General features: G+C 39.7%; 1 protein-coding gene across 1 annotated transcript in view; it reads left to right on the top strand.

Annotated features, from left to right (window-relative positions):
• The first annotated feature begins 13564 nt into the window (after window positions 1-13564).
• TUBA8 (tubulin alpha 8) overlaps window positions 13565-22946 on the top strand; it is a 59986-nt gene continuing 50604 nt past the window's right edge. The window contains exons 1-2 of the mRNA XM_053716237.1: window positions 13565-13634; window positions 18520-18745. Of these exons, the coding sequence (XP_053572212.1) occupies window positions 13632-13634; window positions 18520-18745 (229 nt within the window). The 5' untranslated portion in view covers window positions 13565-13631. The remainder of the gene's footprint in view (window positions 13635-18519; window positions 18746-22946) is intronic.

Below are 22946 nucleotides of genomic sequence, written 5' to 3'. Positions count from 1 at the left end.
GCTTTGGCTAGGATTAAGCCTGTGTTTAAAACTGTTGCTCCTCCGTGGAGCTTAAACTTGGTTCTTAAAGTTCTTCAGGGTGTTCCGTTTGAACCCCTTCATTCCATTGATATTAAGCTTTTATCTTGGAAAGTTCTGTTTTTGATGGCTATTTCCTCGGCTCGAAGAGTCTCTGAGTTATCTGCCTTACATTGTGATTCTCCTTATCTGATCTTTCATTCAGACAAGGTAGTTCTGCGTACTAAACCTGGGTTTTTACCTAAGGTTGTTTCTAACAAGAATATCAATCAAGAGATTGTTGTTCCATCCTTATGTTCCTTAAGGAACGTCTTTTGCATAATCTAGACGTGGTCCGTGCTCTGAAGTTCTACTTACAGGCAACTAAAGATTTTCGACAAACTTCTTCTCTGTTTGTCGTTTACTCTGGACAGAGGAGAGGTCAAAAGGCTTCGGCTACCTCTCTCTCTTTTTGGCTTCGTAGCATTATACGCTTAGCCTATGAGACTGCTGGACAGCAGCCTCCTGAAAGAATTACAGCTCATTCCACTAGAGCTGTGGCTTCCACCTGGGCCTTTAAGAATGAGGCCTCTGTTGAACAGATTTGCAAGGCTGCAACTTGGTCTTCACTTCATACTTTTTCCAAATTTTACAAATTTGACACTTTTGCTTCTTCGGAGGCTGTTTTTGGGAGAAAGGTTCTACAGGCAGTGGTTCCTTCTGTTTAATGTTCCTGCCTTGTCCCTCCCATCATCCGTGTACTTTAGCTTTGGTATTGGTATCCCATAAGTAATGGATGACCCGTGGACTGAACACACTTAACAAGAGAAAACATAATTTATGCTTACCTGATAAATTTATTTCTCTTGTAGTTTGTTCAGTCCACGGCCCGCCCTGTCTATTTGAGGCAGGTTCTAAATTTTAAATTATAACTCCAGTCACCACTGCACCCTATAGTTTCTCCTTTCTCGTCTTGTTTCGGTCGAATGACTGGATATGACATGTGAGGGGAGGAGCTATATAGCAGCTCTGCTTGGGTGATCCTCTTGCAACTTCCTGTTGGGAAGGAGAATATATCCCATAAGTAATGGATGACCCGTGGACACTACACTACAAGAGAAATAAATTTATCAGGTAAGCATAAATTATGTTTTTTTAAATTTTCACGGGCAAATTAGGCTTGCGATGATGCAAATTGCATCATTTTATGGCGTCATTTTTGGCGCAAATATTTTTGGCACGAAATCGCGCCTGTTGTGACGCGAGTTGCGTCATTTTTGGTGTGAGGCCGCACTAGTTATGGCGTGATTTGCGTCTTTTCAGTGTGCCGTTCTTGGCGCCAAAATTTGTTATATTAAGCCTCTCCCTCTAATGCTCGCTGCTCACATTATATTATAGAGAGCTATGATGCTTGCTTTTGATTTTACTTTTTGTATAAGAATATTATCATAAGCATTTTTTCCCATTTCTGAAACTGCTATATTGAGGAAATTGGATATTTTGTTTAAATGTTATTTTTTTCTTTTTTGGTACATTTTGCAAGATGTCTCAAACTGATCCTGCCTCTGATATTACTGTAGGGACTAAGCTGCCTAAACATAATTCTACCAAAGCTAAGTGTGTTTGTTGCAAACAAGTTGATCTTATTTCTTCAGCTCAATTATGTGGCATTTGTTATGACAAATTATTACATGCTGATAATGTTTTTATGAGTACAAATACATCTACTGTTATTCTTTCTCAGTCTTATGTACCTGATATTTCTGCAGATATGAAAAAAATGTATTGCTGCAGCCATAGAGAAGGCTATGACTGCTATTCCGCCTTCAAATAAACGTAAAAGGTCTTTACAAACTTGTCATAGATCTAATGAATTTTCTTCTTAAAATGGGGAAAGTCCACAGCTGCATTCATTACTTTTGGGAAATACAAAACCTGGCCACCAAGAGGAGGCAAAGACACCCCAGCCAAAGGCTTAAATACCTCCCCACTTCCCTCATCCCCCAGTCATTCTTTGCCTTTCGTCACAGGAGGTTGGCAGAGAAGTGTCAGAAGATTTTGGAGTAGTCTCTTATGGAGGGTAGTACTCTTCGAGATGGGACGGGAGTTTTAATTAGTCCTGTCAGCCTCTCAGTGAGAGCATGGATGAAAGTTAGAGTCCGGAGATGCAGGGAGAGTCTTTCTGTGAAACCATCCCAACTGATATTAACAGCTCCACAATCAATCGGCGTTGACAAATGTCACTGCCTGCTTTCTTCACTCAAGTCCATGTCAGAAGCAACGCTACTATCTGTCAAACTTGAAGGACCGTGTTACTGTTCCACCGCATAGATTCCGGTAAGATCGTTTGATTTTCCTTTCATTGTGGGAATGTAATGTAAATGATAGAAGACTGTCTCAGTGGGACTCCTTTATCTTTATGTAATCATTGTTAATATCTCCTGAGGGGGGTTATTGAGCAGTGGGGGACTTTAATCATGTTTGTTATGTTATTCTGTCTGCTTATGTGTAGAAATGTTGGGGCTACGCAGTTCTTGTGGACTGGCGTGCTTTTTTCTGGCCTACATGTTGCACCTAGTGACCGGGCGTGGTCACGCTTTCATTCTCCATTTCTGTATCGTGACCAAGTGTCGGTGGAGAGGATCTGTTTCTCTACTTGTCTGGGTCATAGGAGCCTGTGAGTGCCCCAGTTCGGAGGATTTCTCTGATCCAGATTCTGTTACTTGCGTAGATTGTGCGGAGGCCAGGGTAATCCAGCCCAATCAATTATGTTCTGTATGCCATAATAGAGTGCTCTCTTCTCCCTCTGGGGAGAGGTTAGAGACCGCTGAGCCATCCGCCTTTGAGGATTCTGTGTCCCATGAGGTGTGTTCCCTAGAATATTCTGTTTCTACACAAGCAGTTGTCTCGCATACCGTTACCCCTTCTCCGGAAGGAGGTTTATTTTCACCAGAGGTTACTGCACGGTTCTGCATGGCCATATCTTTGGCATTGGCGCACTTACATCTTACTAATTGCAAACGAAGAGTTCATCCGTCTCCCCTTAACCTGGGGGTGTCAGGTGCGAGTTCGATTATATTGGATCTTTCCTCTGGGGAAGCGGTTTCCTCTGAGACTTCAGGGGTACAGCCTTCAGGGTCGGGGCCTTCAGATGTCCCGCCAGAGGTGGATTTTGCATTTAGATTCAGACTGGCGCGCCTGTGTGAACTGCTGCGGCATGTGTTGGCGGCTTTGGAGGATTCCAGTTCTGATTCGTCAACGGATCCTCAGGCCTCTGAATCAGATGGTGAACAGTGCTAGCTCCTGGTCGTCTCTTGTTTTGTGTGTCTAATCCCAGTTCTGAGCTCCTGAGGATTAGGATTTCTGACAGGCTGGTCCTGTTAGTGTTTCCATTCCTCTTTGGTGTTCACCTGCTGGTGCGGCCTACTTTCTTTTGATCCGGTTAGGATGTGTTTTATTTCTTTATTTCTCTTGTAAGGTGTATCCAGTCCACGGATCATCCATTACTTGTGGGAAATTCTCCTTCCCAACAGGAAGCTGCAAGAGGATCACCCACAGCAGAGCTGTCTATATAGCTCCTCCCCTAACTGCCACTACCAGTCATTCTCTTGCAGCTCTCGACAAGATAGGAAGTAGCTAGAGAGATGTGGTGAATTTATGTAGTTTATCTTCAATCAAAAGATTATTATTTTCAAATGGTACCGGAGTTGTACTGTTTTAGCCTCAGGCAGAAAGTTGAAGAAGAGTCTGCCTGTGGTTTTTGATGATCTTAGCAGGTTGTAACTAAGATCCATTGCTGTTCTCACACATAACTGAAGAGATGAGGTAACTTCAGCTGGGGGAATGGCGTGCAGGGTCTCCTGCTATGAGGTATGTGCAGTTTAAATTTTTCTAGAGAAATGAATATGCTAGAAAATGCTGTTAATACCGGATTTATTTAAGGTAAGCCTGATTACAGTGATTTAATAATGACTAGTATCATGCTTGCTGTAAAAGGTAATATTCTTATTACTTTCTCACATTACTGAAAATAAGATAACGTTTGCTGGAAGTGTTTAAACGTTTTTTTCCTCATATTGGTGATAAAACTTTATTGGGGCCCAGTTTTTTCCACATGGCTGGCTAGATTTTGCCTAGGGATAGTTTTTTATGGCCCTCTCACTGTGAGTACAGGTTGGGAGGGGCCTAATTTCAGGCCTAAATCGTGCAGTAGTTTTTGCAGCTTGAGACTTCCAGCTTCCCTGAAGGAGTCCCCTGAACACTTAGGACCTCTACAAAGGGTTTTTGTGCCTTCAAAAGTCATATGGGCAGGTAGGGCCACAGCAGAGCTGTGGCAGTTTGTTGTGACTGTTAAAAAAAAGTTTATATCGTTTTTTTGATCCGGTTTTGAAACTAAGGGGTTAATCATCCATTTGCAAGTGGGTGCAATGCTCTGTTAGTCTATTATACACACTGTAAAAATTTCGTAAGATTTACTGCTTTTTATCACTGTTTTTCAATTTCTGACAAAATTTGTTTCTCTTAAAGGCACAGTACCGTTTTTAGTTTTTGCTTGTTTACATTTATCAAAGTGTTTTCCAAGCTTGCTGGTCTCATTGCTCGTCTGTTTAAACATGTCTGTTCATTATGTTTTGAAGCCATTGTGGAACCCCCTCTTAGAATGTGTACCAAATGTACTGATTTTACTTTAAGTTATAAAGATCATATTCTGTCTTTAAAAGATTTATCACCAGAGGAAATTGACAAGGGGGAAGTTATGCCGACTAACTCGCCCCACATGTCAGAACCTTTGACTCCCGCTCAAGGGACTCCCGCTCAAGTGGCGCCAAGTACATCTAGCGCGCCCATGGTGTTTACTTTACAAGACATGGCGGCAGTTATGGATCATACCCTTACAGCGGTATTGTCCAAACTACCAGGGTTACAAGGAAAGCGAGACAGCTCTGGGACTAGAAAAAATACAGAGCTCTCTGACGCTTTAGTAGCTATGTCTGATATCCCCTCACAATATGCAGAAGCTGAGGCAGGAGAGCTTCTTTCTGTGGGTGATTTTTCTGACTCAGGGAAGATGCTTCAACCTGATTCTGATATGTCTACATTTAAATTTAAGCTTGAACACCTCCACATGTTGCTCAGGGAGGTTTTAGCTATTCTGAATGACTGTGACACCATTATAGTGCCAGAGAAATTGTGTAGATTATACTACTATGCAGTGCCTGTTTACACTGATGTTTTTCCAATACCTAAAAGGTTTTCAGAAATTATTACTAAGGAATGGGATAGACCAGGTGTACCGTTCTCTCCCCCTCCTATTTTTAAGAAAATGTTTCCAATAGATGCCGCTACACGGGACTTATGGCAAACGGTCCCTAAGGTGGAGGGAGCAGTTTCTACCCTAGCTAAGCATACAACTATTCCCGTCAAGGACAGTTGTGCTTTCCTAGATCCAATGGATAAAAAGTTAGAGGTTTACCTTAAGAAAATGTTTATTCAACAAGGTTTTATTCTCCAGCCTCTTGCATGCATTGCCCCGGTCACTGCTGCTGCGGCCTTCTGGTTTGAGTCTCTGGAAGAGGCCTTACAGGTAGAAACTCCATTGGATGATATACTTGACAAGCTTAAAGCGCTTAAGCTAGCCAATTCATTTGTTTCTGACGCCGTTGTTCATTTAACCAAACTAACGTCTAAGAACTCAGGTTTTGCTATACAGGCGCGTAGGGCGCTATGGCTTAAATCCTGGTCAGCTGACGTTACTTCAAAGTCTAAGCTTCTCAACATTCCCTTCAAGGGGCAGACCCTATTCGGGCCTGGACTGAAGGAGATCATTTCTGATATTACTGGAGGAAAAGGTCATGCCCTTCCTCAGGATAGGTCTAATAAATTAAGGACCAAACAAACTAATTTTCGTGCCTTTCGAAACTTTAAGACGAGCGCGGCATCAACTCCCTCTAATGCAAAACAAGAGGGAAATTTTGCCCAGTCCAAGCCGGTCTGGAGACCTAACCAGGCCTGGAACAAAGGTAAGCAGGCCAAGAAGCCTGCTGCTGCCTCTAAGACAGCATGAAAGATCAGCCCCCGATCCGGTAACGGATCTAGTAGGGGGCAGACTTTCTCTCTTCGCCCAGGCTTGGGCAAGAGATGTCCAGGATCCCTGGGCGTTGGAAATTGTGTCCCAGGGATATCTTCTGGACTTCACCTCTCACAATTATCTGCAGACCAGATAAAGAGAGAGGCATTCTTACATTGTGTTCAAGACCTCCTAGGTATGGGAGTGATCCACCCAGTTCCAAAGGAGGAACATGGGCAAGGCTTCTATTCAAATCTCTTTGTGGTTCCCAAGAAAGAGGGAACCTTCAGACCAATCTTAGATCTCAAGATCCTAAACAAATTTCTCAGGGTCCCATAATTCAAGATGGAGACTATTCGAACCATCCTACCTATGATCCAGGAGGGTCAATACATGACTACCGTGGACTTAAAGGATGCTTATCTTCACATTCCGATACACAAAGATCATCATCGGTTTCTCAGGTTCGCCTTCCTAGACAGGCATTACCAGTTTGTGGCTCTTCCCTTTGGGTTAGCTACGGCACCAAGAATCTTTACGAAGGTTCTGGGGTCACTTCTGGCGGTCCTAAGGCCGCGGGGCATAGCAGTAGCCCCTTACTTAGACGACATTCTGATACAGGCGTCGAATTTCCAAATTGCCAAGTCCCATACGGACATTGTTCTGGCGTTCCTGAGGTCTCATGGGTGGAAAGTGAACGAAAAGAAGAGTTCTCTATCCCCTCTCACAAGAGTTTCCTTCCTGGGAACTCTGATAGATTCTGTAGAAATGAGGATTTACCTGACAGAGGACAGGTTGTCAAAACTTCTAAATTCCTGCCGTGTTCTTTATTATACTTCTCGCCCTTCGGTGGCTCAGTGTATGGAAGTAAATCGGCTTTATGGTAGCGGCAATGGACATAGTTCCGTTTGCCCGCCTACATCTTAGACCGCTGCAACTCTGCATGCTCAGTCAGTGGAATGGGGATTACAAAAGATTTGTCCCCTCTACTAAATCTGGATCAAGAGACCAGGGATTCTCTTCTCTGGTGTCTATCTCGGGTCCATCTGTCCAAAGGTATGACCTTCCGCAGGCCAGATTGGACAATAGTAACAACAGATGCCAGCCTTCTGGGCTGGGGTGCAGTCTGGAACTCTCTGAAGGCTCAGGGGTCGTGGACTCAGGAGGAGGCACTCCTTCCAATAAACATTCTGGAACTAAGAGCGATATTCAATGCTCTTCAGGCTTGGCCTCAGCTAGTGGCAGTGAGGTTCATCAGATTTCAGTCGGACAACATCACGACTGTAGCTTACATCAACCATCAAGGGGGAACAAGGAGTTCCCTAGCGATGTTGGAGGTTTCAAAGATAATTCAATGGGCAGAGATTCACTCTTGCCATCTATCAGCTATCCATATCCCAGGAGTAGAGAACTGGGAGGCAGATTTTCTAAGTCATCAGACTTTTCATCCGGGGGAGTGGGAGCTCCATCCGGAGGTGTTTGCACAGTTGATTCAACGTTGGGGCAAACCAGAACTGGATCTCATGGCGTCTCGCCAGAATGCCAAGCTTCCTTGTTACTGATCCAGGTCCAGGGATACCAAGGCAGTGCTGATAGATGCTCTAGCAGCGCCTCGGTCCTTCAACCTGGCTTATGTTTTTCCACCGTTTCCTCTGCTCCCTCGTCTGATTGCCAAGATCAAACAGGAGAGAGCATCTGTAATTTTGATAGCACCTGCATGGCCACGCAGGACTTGGTATGCAGATCTGGTGGACATGTCATCCTTTCCACCATGGACTCTGCCTCTGAGGCAGGACCTTCTACTTCAGGGTCCTTTCAACCATCCAAATCTAATTTCTCTGCGGCTGACTGCTTGGAGATTGAACGCTTGATTTTATCAAAGCGTGGTTACTCCGAGTCGGTCATTGATACCTTAATACAGGCGAGAAAGCCTGTCACCAGGAAAATCTATCATAAGATATGGTGTAAATATCTTCATTGGTGTGAATCCAAGGGTTACTCATGGAGTAAGGTCAGGATTCCTAGGATATTATCTTTTCTCCAAGAAGGATTGGAGAAGGGTTTGCCAGCTAGTTCCTTAAAAGGACAGATTTCTGCTCTGTCTATTCTTTTGCACAAACGTCTGGCTGAGGTTCCAGACGTGCAGGCGTTTTGTCAGGCTTTAGTCAGAATCAGGCCTGTGTTTAAACCTGTTGCTCCGCCTTGGAGTTTAAATTTAGTTCTTAAGGTTCTTCAAGGGGTTCCGTTTGAACCTTTGCATTCCATAGATATTAAGCTCTTATCCTGGAAGGTTCTGTTTTTAGTAGCTATCTCCTCGGCTCAAAGAGTTTCGGAGTTATCTGCTTTACAATGTGATTCCCCTTATCTCATTTTTCATGCAAATAAGGTAGTGTTACGTACCAAACCTGGTTTGCTTAGCTTATGAGACTGCTGGCCAGCAGCCTCCTGAAAGGATTACAGCTCATTCTACTAGAGCGGTAGCTTCCACATGGGCTTTTAAAAATGAGGCTTCTGTTGAACAGATTTGTAAGGCGGCGACTTGGGCTTCGCTTCATACTTTTTCAAAGTTCTATAAATTTGATACTTTTGCTTCTTCGGAGGCTATTTTTGGGAGAAAGGTCTTGCAGGCAGTGGTGCCTTCCGTTTTAGCGCCTGCCTTGTCCCTCCCTTCATCCGTGTCCTATAGCTTTGGTATTGGTATCCCACAAGTAATGGATGATCCGTGGACTGGATACACCTTACAAGAGAAAACATAATTTATGCTTACCTGATAAATTTATTTTCTCTTGTGGTGTATCCAGTCCACGGCCCGCCCTGTGATTTTAAGGCAGGTGTTTTTTATTTTTAAACTACAGTCACCACTGCACCCTATAGTTTCTCCTTTCTCTTGCTTGTCTTCGGTCGAATGACTGGTAGTGGCAGTTAGGGGAGGAGCTATATAGACAGCTCTGTTGTGGGTGATCCTCTTGCAGCTTCCTGTTGGGAAGGAGAATATCCCACAAGTAATGGATGATCCGTGGACTGGATACACCACAAGAGAAATAAATTTATCAGGTAAGCATAAATTATGTTTTTGGAGCTCGTGGCTGTTGTAGATTTTCCTTTTTAGGGAAATTCTTTTCCTCTGGGATTTTGATGCTAGCGATTTATTTTGGCTATCGCTTCTGCTAGAAGAGTTTCTGAATTGTCTGCTCTCTCTTGTGAGTCCCCTTATCTGATTTTTCATCCAGATAAAGCTGTTTGGCGGACTTAGTTTAAATTTTTACCTTAAAGTTGTGAATTCTAACAACATCAATAGGGAAATTATTGTTCCTTCCTTGTGTCCTAATCCTAAGAATACTCTTGAAAGGTCTATACATTCTTGGATGTGGTAAGAGCTTTGAAATATTATGTTGAGGCTACTAAAGATTTCAGAAAGACTTCTAGTCCATTTGTTATTTGTTCTGGTTCCAGAAAAGGTCAGAAAGCCTATGACATTTCCTTGGCATCTTGGTTGAAGCTTTTGCTTCACAAAGCTTATTTGGAGGCCGGGCAGTCTCCGCCTCAGCTAATTATAGCTCATTCTACTAGATCAGTCGCCACATTGTGGGCTTTCAAGAATGAAGCTTCAGTTGATCAAATTTGCAAAGCAGCAACTTAGTCTTCTTTGCATACATTTACTAAATGTTACCATTTTTATGTGTTTGCTTTGGTAGAAAGGTTCTTCAGGAAGCTGTCTCAGTTTGATTCTAGTGCCTATGATTTGAGTTTTTAATTTTTTTTTTAAGAAAACTTATTATTAAGAATTAAGAATTATTTTTTGGATTTAATTTCTCAGCGGAAATAGCTGCTTTTATTTTATCCCTCCCTCTCTAGTGACTCGTGGACTTCCACATCATGGGTATTATATCCCATACGTCACTAGCTCATGGACTCTTGCTACCTATATGAAATAAAACATAATTTATGTAAGAACTTACCTGATATTAATTTCTTCATGGTGGCAAGAGTCCATGAGACCCACACAATTTTTTTGGGGTTATGATTTTTTTATATAAAGCACTTTATTTATCCTGTTCCTCTTTTTTATGCTTTTACTCCTTTTACACCTCACTAACTTGGCTATACATTAAACTGAGGTATGAGTGAGGTGAGAGGTGTATTTATAGGCATTTGAGGTTTAGGAAACTTTGCCCCCTCCTGGTAAGAATGTATATCCCATACATCACTAGCTCATGGACTCTTGCCACCATGAAATAAAGTTCTTACATAAATTATGTTTTTTCAGTATGACATGATTTTAAGTATAGACATGTTTTTTGTTATCTTTAACCACATTTTTTGTGCCAGCTACAAGTAAGTGATAATGATATGCTAGTATTTTGGAGAATATTTCTAAATCTAGGTTAAGAAAGCAGATTGGGTGGTAGTTATCTAATTTTATACATTACTGAAATGTAAAGGATTTTTTCCAATTCTGGGTATAGTTACAGTTTTTGCCACTAGCATCTTTTTAGGAATTTTCCATTAATAAGGAACTGTTGACAAAACGTGTAATAAATGTGTAAAGACATTTTTAACATAAACAAAAGCCTAAGAATCTGTCACGGCCAGAGCATGTAGAGATCATTGATCAAGAAACACCAATGACTTGAGATAGTTTAGTTCTTGAAGTAGATTATAGAAAATTTGGAACAGGACAGACAAATGCTCTGACAGCAACTAGAGCAACTGTGTTTAGGTCAAGGTTCAGTCTGAAACTTGGAAAAAAGACCATTCAGCTGACAGTGATACCAATGAGTGGACATAAGTAATTTGTTCTTTATGGATATTTTTTCAGCCAGTGGGGCAGAGGTAGATAGTGGTAACAGGTCTCCCGATATAAAAGTCAAAGTCCAGCACCACTCATTTAAAAGTACCCTAACTGGGTCTCTCTTATTGGGTAAATCACAAATGCAACATTTTGCACTGCACTTCATTGAAGTTTATATCTGTGTTTGTGGTAGTAGAGCCCTGCACGTTGTGTGCAGACTTGAAAGGACTGTATAAGTTGGTGCTGTTCCTTTAAAGGGACATAAAACAGGTTGAGATCTGTGCATATCCTAAAAGGGCTAATTAATTAAAAATAGTTTGCATACTTTTTTTTTTTTAAAGAATTGCTGGCAAGTATTTTAAAATCATTTTCAAAAATAAGCAAAATGAATTGCATAGCTAAGCTGCCTGAATCAGCCAACTCCACCCACCCTTATCAGTGTTTAGACACAGGCATTGTATTTCAACTGAGCTCACAGCTTCTAGGTATGCTCCAGCAGATAATCCATGTTCACTTTTGCATAGAGCATTATAATACTGAAACTAAAAAGAAAGGGTTAATGGTGAGGCACTGCAGTATACATTTGCAGGTAAAGTAATTAAAGTACATATTATTATATTTTATCTCTATCCCAACTTGTTGTATGTCCCTTTAACTACTTTTAGTGCTAACAGGACACGTTTCGTTGGTGAAAACGTAACTTCCTCAATGACCAGGATCATTGAGGAAGTTACATTTTAAACAACGAAACATGTTTGACCAGATTGACTCCTACTTCTTTTCGATCTGACTGTTGCTGTTTTTATGGATGAATGAAAGAATGATTTTGTTTTTACACACTGTTCCTGTGTGTTATTTAACACTACCACCGGTGTGCTGGGAATTTTTTTCTTTCTGTATTTTCGTCATTTGGGAGGCGTAGGTAAGGCTTCCCCACTCTTTTCCTTCTAGCACCGGACCGTGATGTTTGTTTTAAGTTCCCGGGGGAACTCCCGAATTGCAGGACTGGGCAGCAGAAGTGACGCGCAGCGTGAAGAACGTCATAAGACACACAGAAGAAAGAGGAGGATTTTCAGAGCGCTTGCCAGTGTTGTATTTGGTATACACAGTTATGACCAATTACAACACTTTCAGTAATGGTTATCAGGCATGGCAAGAATGAGTCCGAGTAGGAATAACCAGTAGGAAATATGAAAACGTTTTTGGCGCTCTTTTTCAGGCTCAGTAAAATTAATCTGGGCTATGTGCTAGCAGTCACAAAAAAACTATACTTAAAAAGGCAGTATACCCACGCATGATCACATATCTAGACAATTTATATGTCGTTAAACCCTTTCTTGTATTAGGAGCACTTAGTGTAATAAACACACTCCTTATTGCTGGTAAAAAATGTCCAGTTCAATGGAGCTCTTAGAGCATAAGCCTGCTCCAGATTGTAAAGTAAAACACTTGTTCAATGCTGGATGCACATAGTGTAAACACACGCATCAGTTTGTAAGGGCATGCAATGTAGTCCTGAGTTTGTAGACACCGCTGCACAGTGATACTTTTCCAACCTACAGGTGCCATATGAATTTCCATACCATCTTCCGTGGCGGTTTTCTATGCACTACTCCAGCTTTCACTGTGTATGGTTTATATCAGCTACCGTGTCTTCTCCTTTAATCAGGATGCGTGTTACATGCCATCCCTTCCTCTAGGACATCTGTAGGATACACAATGCCTTACATATAAGGTACTGCTCATTTGCCGTGCATAGCTATGGAGCTTGTTGCCAAGATGACAAGTTTTGCCCCTCCTAGTTTTAGTGTGGCCTTATTTTAAGAATAACCAATAGGAGTTACAGTGCCTGAATGGGCTGCAAAAGTCATGGTGAAATAATATTGTAAAATGATATACACAGAAAGCAGCGTAATGTGATTGATATTGGCTGCAGGATTTAATTTTTAAAGTGCGCTCCCATGCTCACTGCTAACTTCACCCTACACAGCAAAGTTTCCCTTTCCAGCAAGCTCAAATAATTTTAATTGGAGACATCTTGCCACTCGCAGGGACTGCCCCTTTTTAAAGATAACCATTTTTTAAGACCATAGCATCGCCCGCGAGAGTCAACATGAAAAAAACAAGTCTGAGCTGGCGACGTTTAGATAATCAGCCCCTAAGAGACAAGAGACAGTGAAGTAAAATTATAAGCTACAGCACCCTCTGTCATGAGAGTACTGTTCTGCACACAATATTAACTAAATACAGACTAAATAAAACAAGTGAAACGCTTAAAAGGCAGGAAGCCAAAAAAGCGGGACTGTCCCGGGAAAAACGGGAGAGTTATCAACTATGTTCTGACTGCTAAACTAGGTCTGTTTTGTATACATATAACTTTGTACAAGAACACATAACTGAGGTCTGGATATTACTTGACATTATTTGTATCACTGTTCAAGCTTTCTGTAGAGTTGAGAAAGAATTCATAATAAATATAACCATGCACATAACTTGTCAGTTGGAACACAGAATGCAGCGTCAGCTTGTAATATTCTGGAGCTATTCAAGTGTTCAGTGTTTATGCTAATGCAATAATGTGATTAACACCTGGTTGGTATCAATTGACCAACCCCGCATTGGTCATTAGCAGTTGCAGCCTCTTTTATTATGATGTAAGCAGCTCTATGATGATAGCAAGTCACTGATCTCACATTCTCACAGTGAAGGCAAAAACCACCAAGCCAGTTGCTCAAATCAGCCCCGGAGGATTAGAAATTGTCCTATCAAATAACAATGGTAAGAGAATTCCTTGCTTCATCTATGGATATTGAACTTCAAATGAATGGCCCGATTATCTAAAGCTCTTTGCTCTAGCGAGATTTTATACTGTAAGGCCTCTCAAAAAAACTTAGAAAAGCAAATTTTAGCCTGAGAGCTGTTTATCTCGCTATGCCTGGTACTGGGTGGGAAGGAAAGACACATACTTTCAAATAAAATGCTCAAAAAGCCCCCAAAGATTTTGCAAGATTTATCTCCATGCTGGCAAGTCTTTTGTAGTTTGATTTCCCACTACTTTTTCTGCTCGAGAACAGAAGTGTGTCTATTCTCTATTTTCTGTAATAAATACAATATAATCTTATAGTCCCTTTGAAGAAGGCATTATGACTTAGTTTATTTTGCTGATGTTAACCCCTTAATGACCACAATGTACCCTGTATGTCACTGGTCATTAAGGGTCTTTTCAGGACATAATAGCACAAGTCTAGCAAGAACACGCTATTAATGCTGTCCCTCCAGCAGGCTTTGTGGAATAGAGCAATCTCAACGCTGGTGGCAAGACCGCGCTATAAAACAATCAAGTCTCAAAAAAAGGGCAGTGACATACAGGGTACGTCGCTGGTCCTTAAGGGGTTAATTTTCAGCTGCAAAACAATTCTACTGGTGTTGTAAAGTGTTATTGGCTTCTGTTTTTCACTAGGTTTCCATACCTCCTCCTTTCATTTTACAAGTTCTTAAAATTGTCTCAGTTAAGTGTAACCCTGCTTCTAATTTCATTTAACAACTTCATGGTAGTTAGTAGAAAATGAATACATCAGAGTATGTTGCGCAGCAACTGTAACCGGTGCCACCTTCACCTGTGATTCAACAGTAGACACACAAATATTTTTAAAAATCTTTAAAGTGAATGTAATTTTTTTCTGATATGAAAGTATCATATGAATAGCTTATCACTATATTAATCAAACCTCCACTTTCATTTTTTAATAAAATGTATAATAAATGTTATATTTATAATAGTAAATTTTGTCCGTTGTATTTACCAGCTCCTCACTCCCGCAACTTCCTTGTCTTATTCAATCCTACGTATACAGCGGTCCCACCCGCTGTTTGCGTAGTGGCAATGCGTGCTCCTGGCGATGCTAACCACCGCGCATGCGTCAAACCCCAATGCAGATGTCTGGCAACATAGTATTCAATGAATGAATACATTCACTGAACACTATTGTTGTGTAATAATAGTAATCAAATTATGTAAAAACGGAAAGAAATAAGGCTTTAATAAATATACTTTGTGGTCAAAATTTCTAAAATTATAAAAGGTTTCTTTCGAAAATTCCCGATAACCATTATTCTTTTATGATTAATTAAGGACTATATGATTTTAGAATACGGAGCCCATGTACCATAATACTTACCTAGTGCTCCAAAACTTCACAAATCAATGACTAATTCCAATAAATGTGTAATTGCGCATGCGCGAAATGTGCACGAGCTTCAGAGATTGTTGTCAGAAGAGCTGTCTAACGCAAGCGCAATACGGACGCATGACGACGGCAAAAGGGGTTTAGTCCCCCGGGGGGAATACAATTTTTGGTTCTCATGATCGAACCTACCCTGTCAATCAATGAGACAAAATGCCGGGCAAAGGATTATAATTACGAATGCGAGGATATAAAGTAAAAATAATCGGTAATTACAATCTTTTTAAAAAATGATAAACTAAAGTGCTGTTATTTTAACTTTATTGTTAATGCGAACTTTAGAGAGCATGCTGACTTTACATTCACTTTAAAGGGCCACTATAGTGATAGATTTACAGTCTCTAATGTTAAAGCATATCATTTTATCACTGGCAACACTGCAACTCTATGTGTTTAATGCCATAAAGGGGTTAAACACATAGTTAAAGGACCACTTAGGATCCGCAGAACACTGCTGGTCGAGAGTGGAAACTACCTCTCATCCAATCAGCAGCAGTAGTTACACAGCTAGGTTGTGAGACTAGCGCTTCTGATTGGATTGGCTGCAGTTTCAGCTTGAGATCAGCAATGCTTTGCTCTGTGGGGGTTAAACACATATTGTTGCAGCATTGCTACTGATAAAGTTTCATGCTGTAACTAATAAGAATATGTTATTTTACCACTATAATGACCATTTAATAAACTATTTAATTTACAATTGTGGCAGACTCTAGTGTTTCTTTAATATGTTTTTAAGGGTTTTAAACAACACTATATAATTTTGAATTGTTTATCACTTAAATATTTATAATATTTTATTTATATTTTTAGGTAACTTTTATATATTTAAATATTATGGGCCAGATTACAAGTGGAGCGGTATTTAACGCTCACACACTAACTCCACTAGAAGGTTTTTGCACGTGAAGGGTAGGACTCATATTACAAGTTGAAATTAAACTGTTTTCTCACAAGAGCTAACCCGACGGGCGCAAAAAGCCAAACTTGCTTTAAGATATCCTCCCACAGAAGTCAATGGAGCAAAAAAAGTGGAAAAAAATAACATCCTAATTGTGCGCTAACCTGATCGCATATTCTCAAGTGCGCTAACCAGACATGAAAATATGAATATTTCACATACCAATGTTCTTCACCTAGCAGAATATGTTCTATTTATTCATAAATACATATTTCTACATATATCTGATGGTATTTTGGTATAAAATATATATATATACAGTATATACACATGATTATAAATAGGTACAGATATACATAGGAATATCTTTTTAAAAGTACTTAGAACATATTCTTCTTTGTGCAGAACATTGGAATGTGAATTATTTACAGGAAATACACAGTATAACATTTTATTAAAATGAATATTGCATAAATATGTCATTTATATGATTTCATCTACTTAACTGCAAAGGGCTTAAATGCACTTCTATATGTGTATACATATGTATTTATGTGTATATATGTCTGTAAATACATATATACACTTATAAATACATATGTACACACATATAAATACACATATATACACTTATAAATACATATGTACACACACATATAAACACATATACATACATACATTTACATATTTAGACATATGTGTATGTATCTCTATGTTAAAGCCCTTTGCCTGCCTTTATTTCTAACGCCTGAGATCTCATATCTTTGAGCCCTAGGGGCCCATTTATCGAGCTCTGTATGGAGCTTGAGGGTCCGTGTTTCTGGCGAGCCTTCAGACTCGCCAGAAACACAAGTTATGGAGCAGCAGTCTAAAGACCGCTGCTCCATAACCTGTCCGTCTGACATCGCCGCAATTCAACCCGTTCGAATACGATCGGGTTGATTGACGCCCGCTTGCTATGCAAACACCCGCAATAAACCCCTTTTTGCTTGCGTGTAACTATTTAAGGTCCACTTATAATCTGGTCATATATATAGTATCATTTTTAAAGGACCACTAAACACAGTAGAATAGCATAATCAATACATGCATAATAAAAAGACAACGCATAAGCCCTTAGTTTGAGTTTCAAATTAGCAGTAGATTAGATATTTTTGTTGCAAATTTCAGTTAGTTACATTTTCCTTCTCACTGCACCATGTGACAGCCATCAGCCAATCACAAAATGCAGCTACGTATATTTTGTGAATTAATGCAAATGCTCAGTAGGAGCTGGTGCCTCAGAAAGTGTGCATATACAAATTGTGTGCACATTTAGATAATAGAAAGTTGTTTCAAATTGTGTGCTCTTATCTAAATCATGAAAGTTTAATCTTCCTTCAAACATGCATATGATGAATTTGTATGTCCTACATTTTTTTAAATGTTTCCCGTTTGGTAATACAAATTGTAAAGGCATTTTGACAGTATATGTCTGGCAGAGGAAGCCATAAACATTAACCATTAACAACAGTATAATCCTTATTGCCCAGTCTACTCCAGAATTTGTATTGTTTAAAAAGACACTTTATTACCCATCCTGCAGTTTTGCATAACCAACACTGTTATATTACTACACTGTTTACCTCTGTGATTACCTTGTATCTAGACTGCCCCCGCCCCCTTATTTCAGTGCTTTTGACAGACTTGCATTTTAGCCAATCAGTGCTGACTCAAAAATAACTTCACAGGAGTGAACACAATGTTATCTATATGGGACACATGAACTAGCACTGTCTAGCAGGGAAAAACTATAAAAATGCACTAAGATAAGAGGTGGTCTTAAGGGCTTAAAAACCAGTATATTAGCCTACCTAGGTTTAGCTTTCAGCAAAAAATAGCAAGAGAACAAAGCAAATTTGATGATAAAAGTAAATTGGAAGTTGTTTAAAATTGCATGCCCTGTCTGAATCATGAAAGTTTAATTTTGACTAGACTGTCCCTTTAAGTCATTAATGGGTTCAATGTGAAGTGCTCTTGTGACGTAATGTTACTCTAGTATGAGTGGTCTTGCTGTGCACCCAAGACGCTACTAGCAAGTGTTAAGTGAAGGTAGTGGGAGCATGTACCTTTAGTTTGGATAGGAGTGGGTGGTATAGCTTCTAAATTCGCTGTACCACCTGGTTCGAGTGAAGAAAAAAAACAAAAAACACTTGAAACAAATTTCAGTACTATAGTGCTTTAGGTCAGCATTCATAGACATAAACAGGATAAGTAGTTTACATTAAAATGCATATGTTTTGCAGTTATCTCTGTTATGTTTTCTACTTTACTAAGTTTATTGAGTGAATAAATGGGCATCACTCTTTTCTATTGCCATTGATTTCTCATTATGTATATGATAGATAAGAAATATCTGTTTCCCAATTTGTAATGTTTATCAGAACAGTAGTATACATATTTGCTAATCAGATGATAATACTATTACAATATTACTCGGGTTCACTAACCATCATTTGGTCTCTTTTTTTGACTCCTTAAGCAGAGGGAGTGTATCTCTGTGCACATAGGCCAAGCAGGACTTCAGATTGGCAGTGCATGCTGGGAACTCTTCTGTTATGAACATGGCATCCAGCCAGATGGCACCTTGGCAAACAATGCAGGACCAGGTAGCTCTGATGACTCCTTTACCACCTTCTTCAGTGAGACGGCTAATGACAAATATGTGCCCAGGGCAGTTATGGTGGACCTGGAACCCTCTGTAGTAGGTAATTTGGAAATTTATCATCACTTTGTTTTTGCAGAACAATAGCAACTGTGTATTTCAGTTTGCTGACAAAAGCGTATTATAAAGAAATACAAAACAATGTAAATAAGCAATGTTAATCCCTTCTGTCTACAATATATAGACCAGCGTTAGCCCTCTGGTTTGCTACATACAGAGCTATTAACTCATTCCTACCACATGTATAACAGTATAAACTCTTTTTACCTAGATATCAAGTGTTTTTTACCTTCGTCTGACACATATAAGCAGAGTTAACCCCATCTGTCTGGCACATATAGTGGTTAAATATCAAGCATTTGAAACCCCTATCTGCTTCATAGTATAAAAACCCAATTTTTTTCTGTCGTGATTCAGATAGAGCATGCAATTTTAAGCAACTTTCTAATGTATTCCTATTATTTTTTCTTCATTCTCTTGGTATCTTTATTTGAAAAAGCAAGAATGTAAGTTTAGGAGCTGGCCAGTTTTTGGTTCAGAACCCTGTGTAGCACTTCCTGATTGGTGGCTACGTTTAAGATGTAATACTTCATTCATTTATTTTTTTACACATTTTTTGCCAAAATTGTATCACTTATTTTATTTTTTCTAATTAAAGGAGGGAGGTGCCCATATGGAATATGAATAATAACTTTAAGAGTATAGGAATTAATCATATTGTTTTCTAAATCTATTGAAAATTGTAGCTTTCTAATAACTATTCTAGGGTGGGCTGATACCCCACAATAATATAATAATTGTTTTTTATTTATTTTTTATATTTTTTTTATCGAGGTTCAAGTCATGGCATACAATACAATTGGATAAACTTGGATTACAATACAAACTCAAAAGGCTAAGGTACAAAATCCAGTACCATAATAAAACCACATATAAAAAACATGCCAATCAGAAGATAGATCTTCTATAATCATGCTCATAAGGCTCCTATTGGACCTTCTAAACCTATGTGGGAATAATAGGAAGAGAAGGCATTAAGGAATATAAGTGGCCACTTTTGGACCTCATATAGTGAACCTTTTTAAAAAAAATTATAAGTAACTTTAAGCAAGGAAAACTGGAACGGTTAGCAGAAAATGTAAATAAAAGGGCGGTACTTGGGGTTGGTTCTGTCTCTACTTGGGAATATATCGGTGGCCAATCCTGGAAGACTACTTCAGACACTTGGTTGCCCTTATACAGTTAGCTGGACAACTGTGAGGTTCCAGTCGGTGCTATTCGTCTGTGAGTAGCCTTTTGTCTCATTTGTATCCATACTGTGTTGATGGTACTAGGCCATTAGGCGCCTCTGTGTTTTTCTCCTTCCAGATCACTTGAACTCTCAGGATCCTGACCTTCCTATCACAGGGAGCTGCCGCTACTCCCCTTGGAGTGTATATGGACTTTTTATGATCATTATTATTATTTATTTATTATTGGTTTGTTGTTATTTTTGTTTATTTTATTTTATTTCATTTAATTGTATTTATTTATTTATTTTTGTTTTATTTGTGAAGATAAAAAAAAAAAAATGCGTAGGCACATTTTTTTTTTCTCTTTTTTTCTGATTAAGAAGCAGGCCTTAGTTGTTAAAAAAATCCTAATGCTGCTTATTCCTATTACAAGATATCTTAACCCCAAAGTTTGGGGAGGGGGTACGTTGTGGCAGCCCCAGACCTATGCTTCACTGCTAACACAGGGTTAGCTTCTTGAGATCTTCATGCTGCGTGATCACAGCTAGTTGCAAAATGGTTTCCAAGCCTGTGAAAGAGCCTGTTGCATAGCTGTCTCAAAGAACATAGGCAGAGACACCGTTGGATCCTCAATACTGGGTATCTGTCAGGTCCTAGCCAAAAAGACGTTCACAAAATCTGTGTAGTTTATTTACTATATAAAACTTATATAAAGTCTTTCATGCTTCAGGAGATTCACAAAGACACGTCTTGCCGCATTGAGAGCAGGCTCCGCCCCCCCCCCTTCCAAATTATTTTTATTGAGGAAGAAGAAAAATAAATATACATAAGTAAATATTATCATTATGTTTGACAGTATCATTATGTGCGACAGTATCAGCAAACTCTAAGTTCTAAAGTGAGCACAAGGCTAAAGACGTAATATTTTTGTCTATATGAAGGAACATATCAAAACATCAAGTGAACAATCACAAGATATGATAATAACATAGAAAATGCAAATGCTTGGGACAAAAGTAGAACAGTGGAGTTTTGCCAAATAAAGAAAAAGTACATTCCTCATTTTACTAAGTTTAAAGGATCTAAACTAAAAAACAAACAAACAAGCCATGTTGCAGTGAAAAACTAGACATCATATTACAGGGTAAAATTGTAATTGGTAAAAGAGATATTAAAGGAGATAAACCTCTTATGCCTAGACATACAGTCTGTACTCTCTGCAATACACAAAGGCTAGGAAAGTAGCCAACTATGATCAAAATGAGTTTGCGTATAATTACAGCTGGAGAAAGATAGAGTATGGAATAGGGGACATAAATCAGGCTCTCCCTACAACACATGTTAAAGACAAGCTATAATGTGCAAATACTGAGTGCCAGCATAGCAAGATAATATCATTAGACTGGAATATATCATTTGTAAAATTAATATTAAATCAAGTAATGCATCTTTTTGCAAATAAAGCCTGAGAGATGGAACGTTTCTTAAACATCCTTAGTAATTAATCTAATAAATCTGAGTATTGATGTGTTGGCAGAAGAAAAAGGATAGCTACCGACATAATGTCATATGTGAGAAGGTTAAACAAATATACCTGACATATGATGCTGAATAAACAAAGAAGTCTAAATACGAGAACATAAAATTAACGATCAAAAGGCTATAACTTAGACATAAATATCAGGATATGTAATGCTGGAACTTAAGCTAGGTGCTGAAAGACATAGAATCTTAATGAAGCATCTGTTCCGATTCTGCAGGATACATGTCAGATTAACCCACGCCTGTCCTTTCCCTCCAGAATGCAATGTGGAGTAGCCTAAAACAGGTTGAAGGGGAGTTGTTGACATGCTGCAGCCTCAGACAATAAGGAACGAAACACTGTGAGGGACAGTTTGTTCTGAATGTTTTTAAGGGATTTACACTTTAACTATCTTCCCAGATACCTGTTACCCAACTGCTCCCCCTTTCCCTTTAGTTTGGTAACCCCTTTTACTCAATTTTCATATACCAATAATGACAGACACAGATTTGGCGTTAGAAAATGTCACATTTATTAAATTCAAATCTAAATTAGGAAAAATGAGCGATCCTCAACTACTAGGATAATAACATATCCTTAATCCAATTTGGATTTTGAATTGATAACACAATTCATGCAACAGGGCGTCCCCACGTAACGAAGAAGCGTGACCGCGCGCAACTCAGGGGCATAAATTTGCTAGTAACGGGCCGAAAGGTCTGCAGACTAGGAGAGCTTGTGGGTTTGACCGACAGACCAATACCCCGCCCCCGTACCCTACATACCTCCCCCCCATTACTGCATTACCCACATGCCAGGACGCCCACTTCCTGCCACAAAAAGAGGACCCTCTTGCCGCCAACCAAAGCACACTTAGTGACCTTTTCTTACCTTGTAAGGGTCTTTACGATGGCCCTCAGATCTTCCAGGAATAGGTTGTTGCCTTGCTCTGTCAGGTGGACACCGTCTGCCCTGTATAGCTCAGGGTTCCGGACCCCGATAAGCTGGTGTTCCAGCACTTGCCCTCCTACTTCTTCCATCCCTTTCCTTCCTGCCTGATTTACCTTCTTCTTGCAATTGAAACCCCCTTTTTGGGATACGCAGTCCCTCCAATACCTTCTTGCAATGATGCTAGACCATACTAGTTTTGTGTCTGGCCATGCTGCTTTGAACCATCGCAAAGTCTCCCTGACCTGCTCTTGTAGCTCAACTGAGGGTGTTGAACCTATATCATTACCCCCTAGGTGGATGATCAGGATGTCAGGTTTCCCCCATTTTCTCCTTGAATCTCGTGCTACCCCCATTAACTGTCCCCATTTCATTCCTCTCTGCCCTATCCACCTGATTCCGACTGCGCTTGTATTGAAACCTAAGTTTTTTCCTTGCTTGGATTTGGCCGCTTGCTTTGCAGCCCAATGCACGTAGGAGTGTCCTAAGACCCAGATTCTTAACGCTCTTTCTGCAACATAAAATAATTTGACTGTTAACTT

This window comes from Bombina bombina, chromosome 6, assembly GCF_027579735.1.
Source record: "Bombina bombina isolate aBomBom1 chromosome 6, aBomBom1.pri, whole genome shotgun sequence".
NCBI classification, from domain to species: Eukaryota; Metazoa; Chordata; class Amphibia; order Anura; family Bombinatoridae; genus Bombina; species Bombina bombina.
The sequence above is the reverse complement of the archived record's forward strand: the minus strand, read 5'-3'. Positions and strand labels throughout refer to the sequence as shown.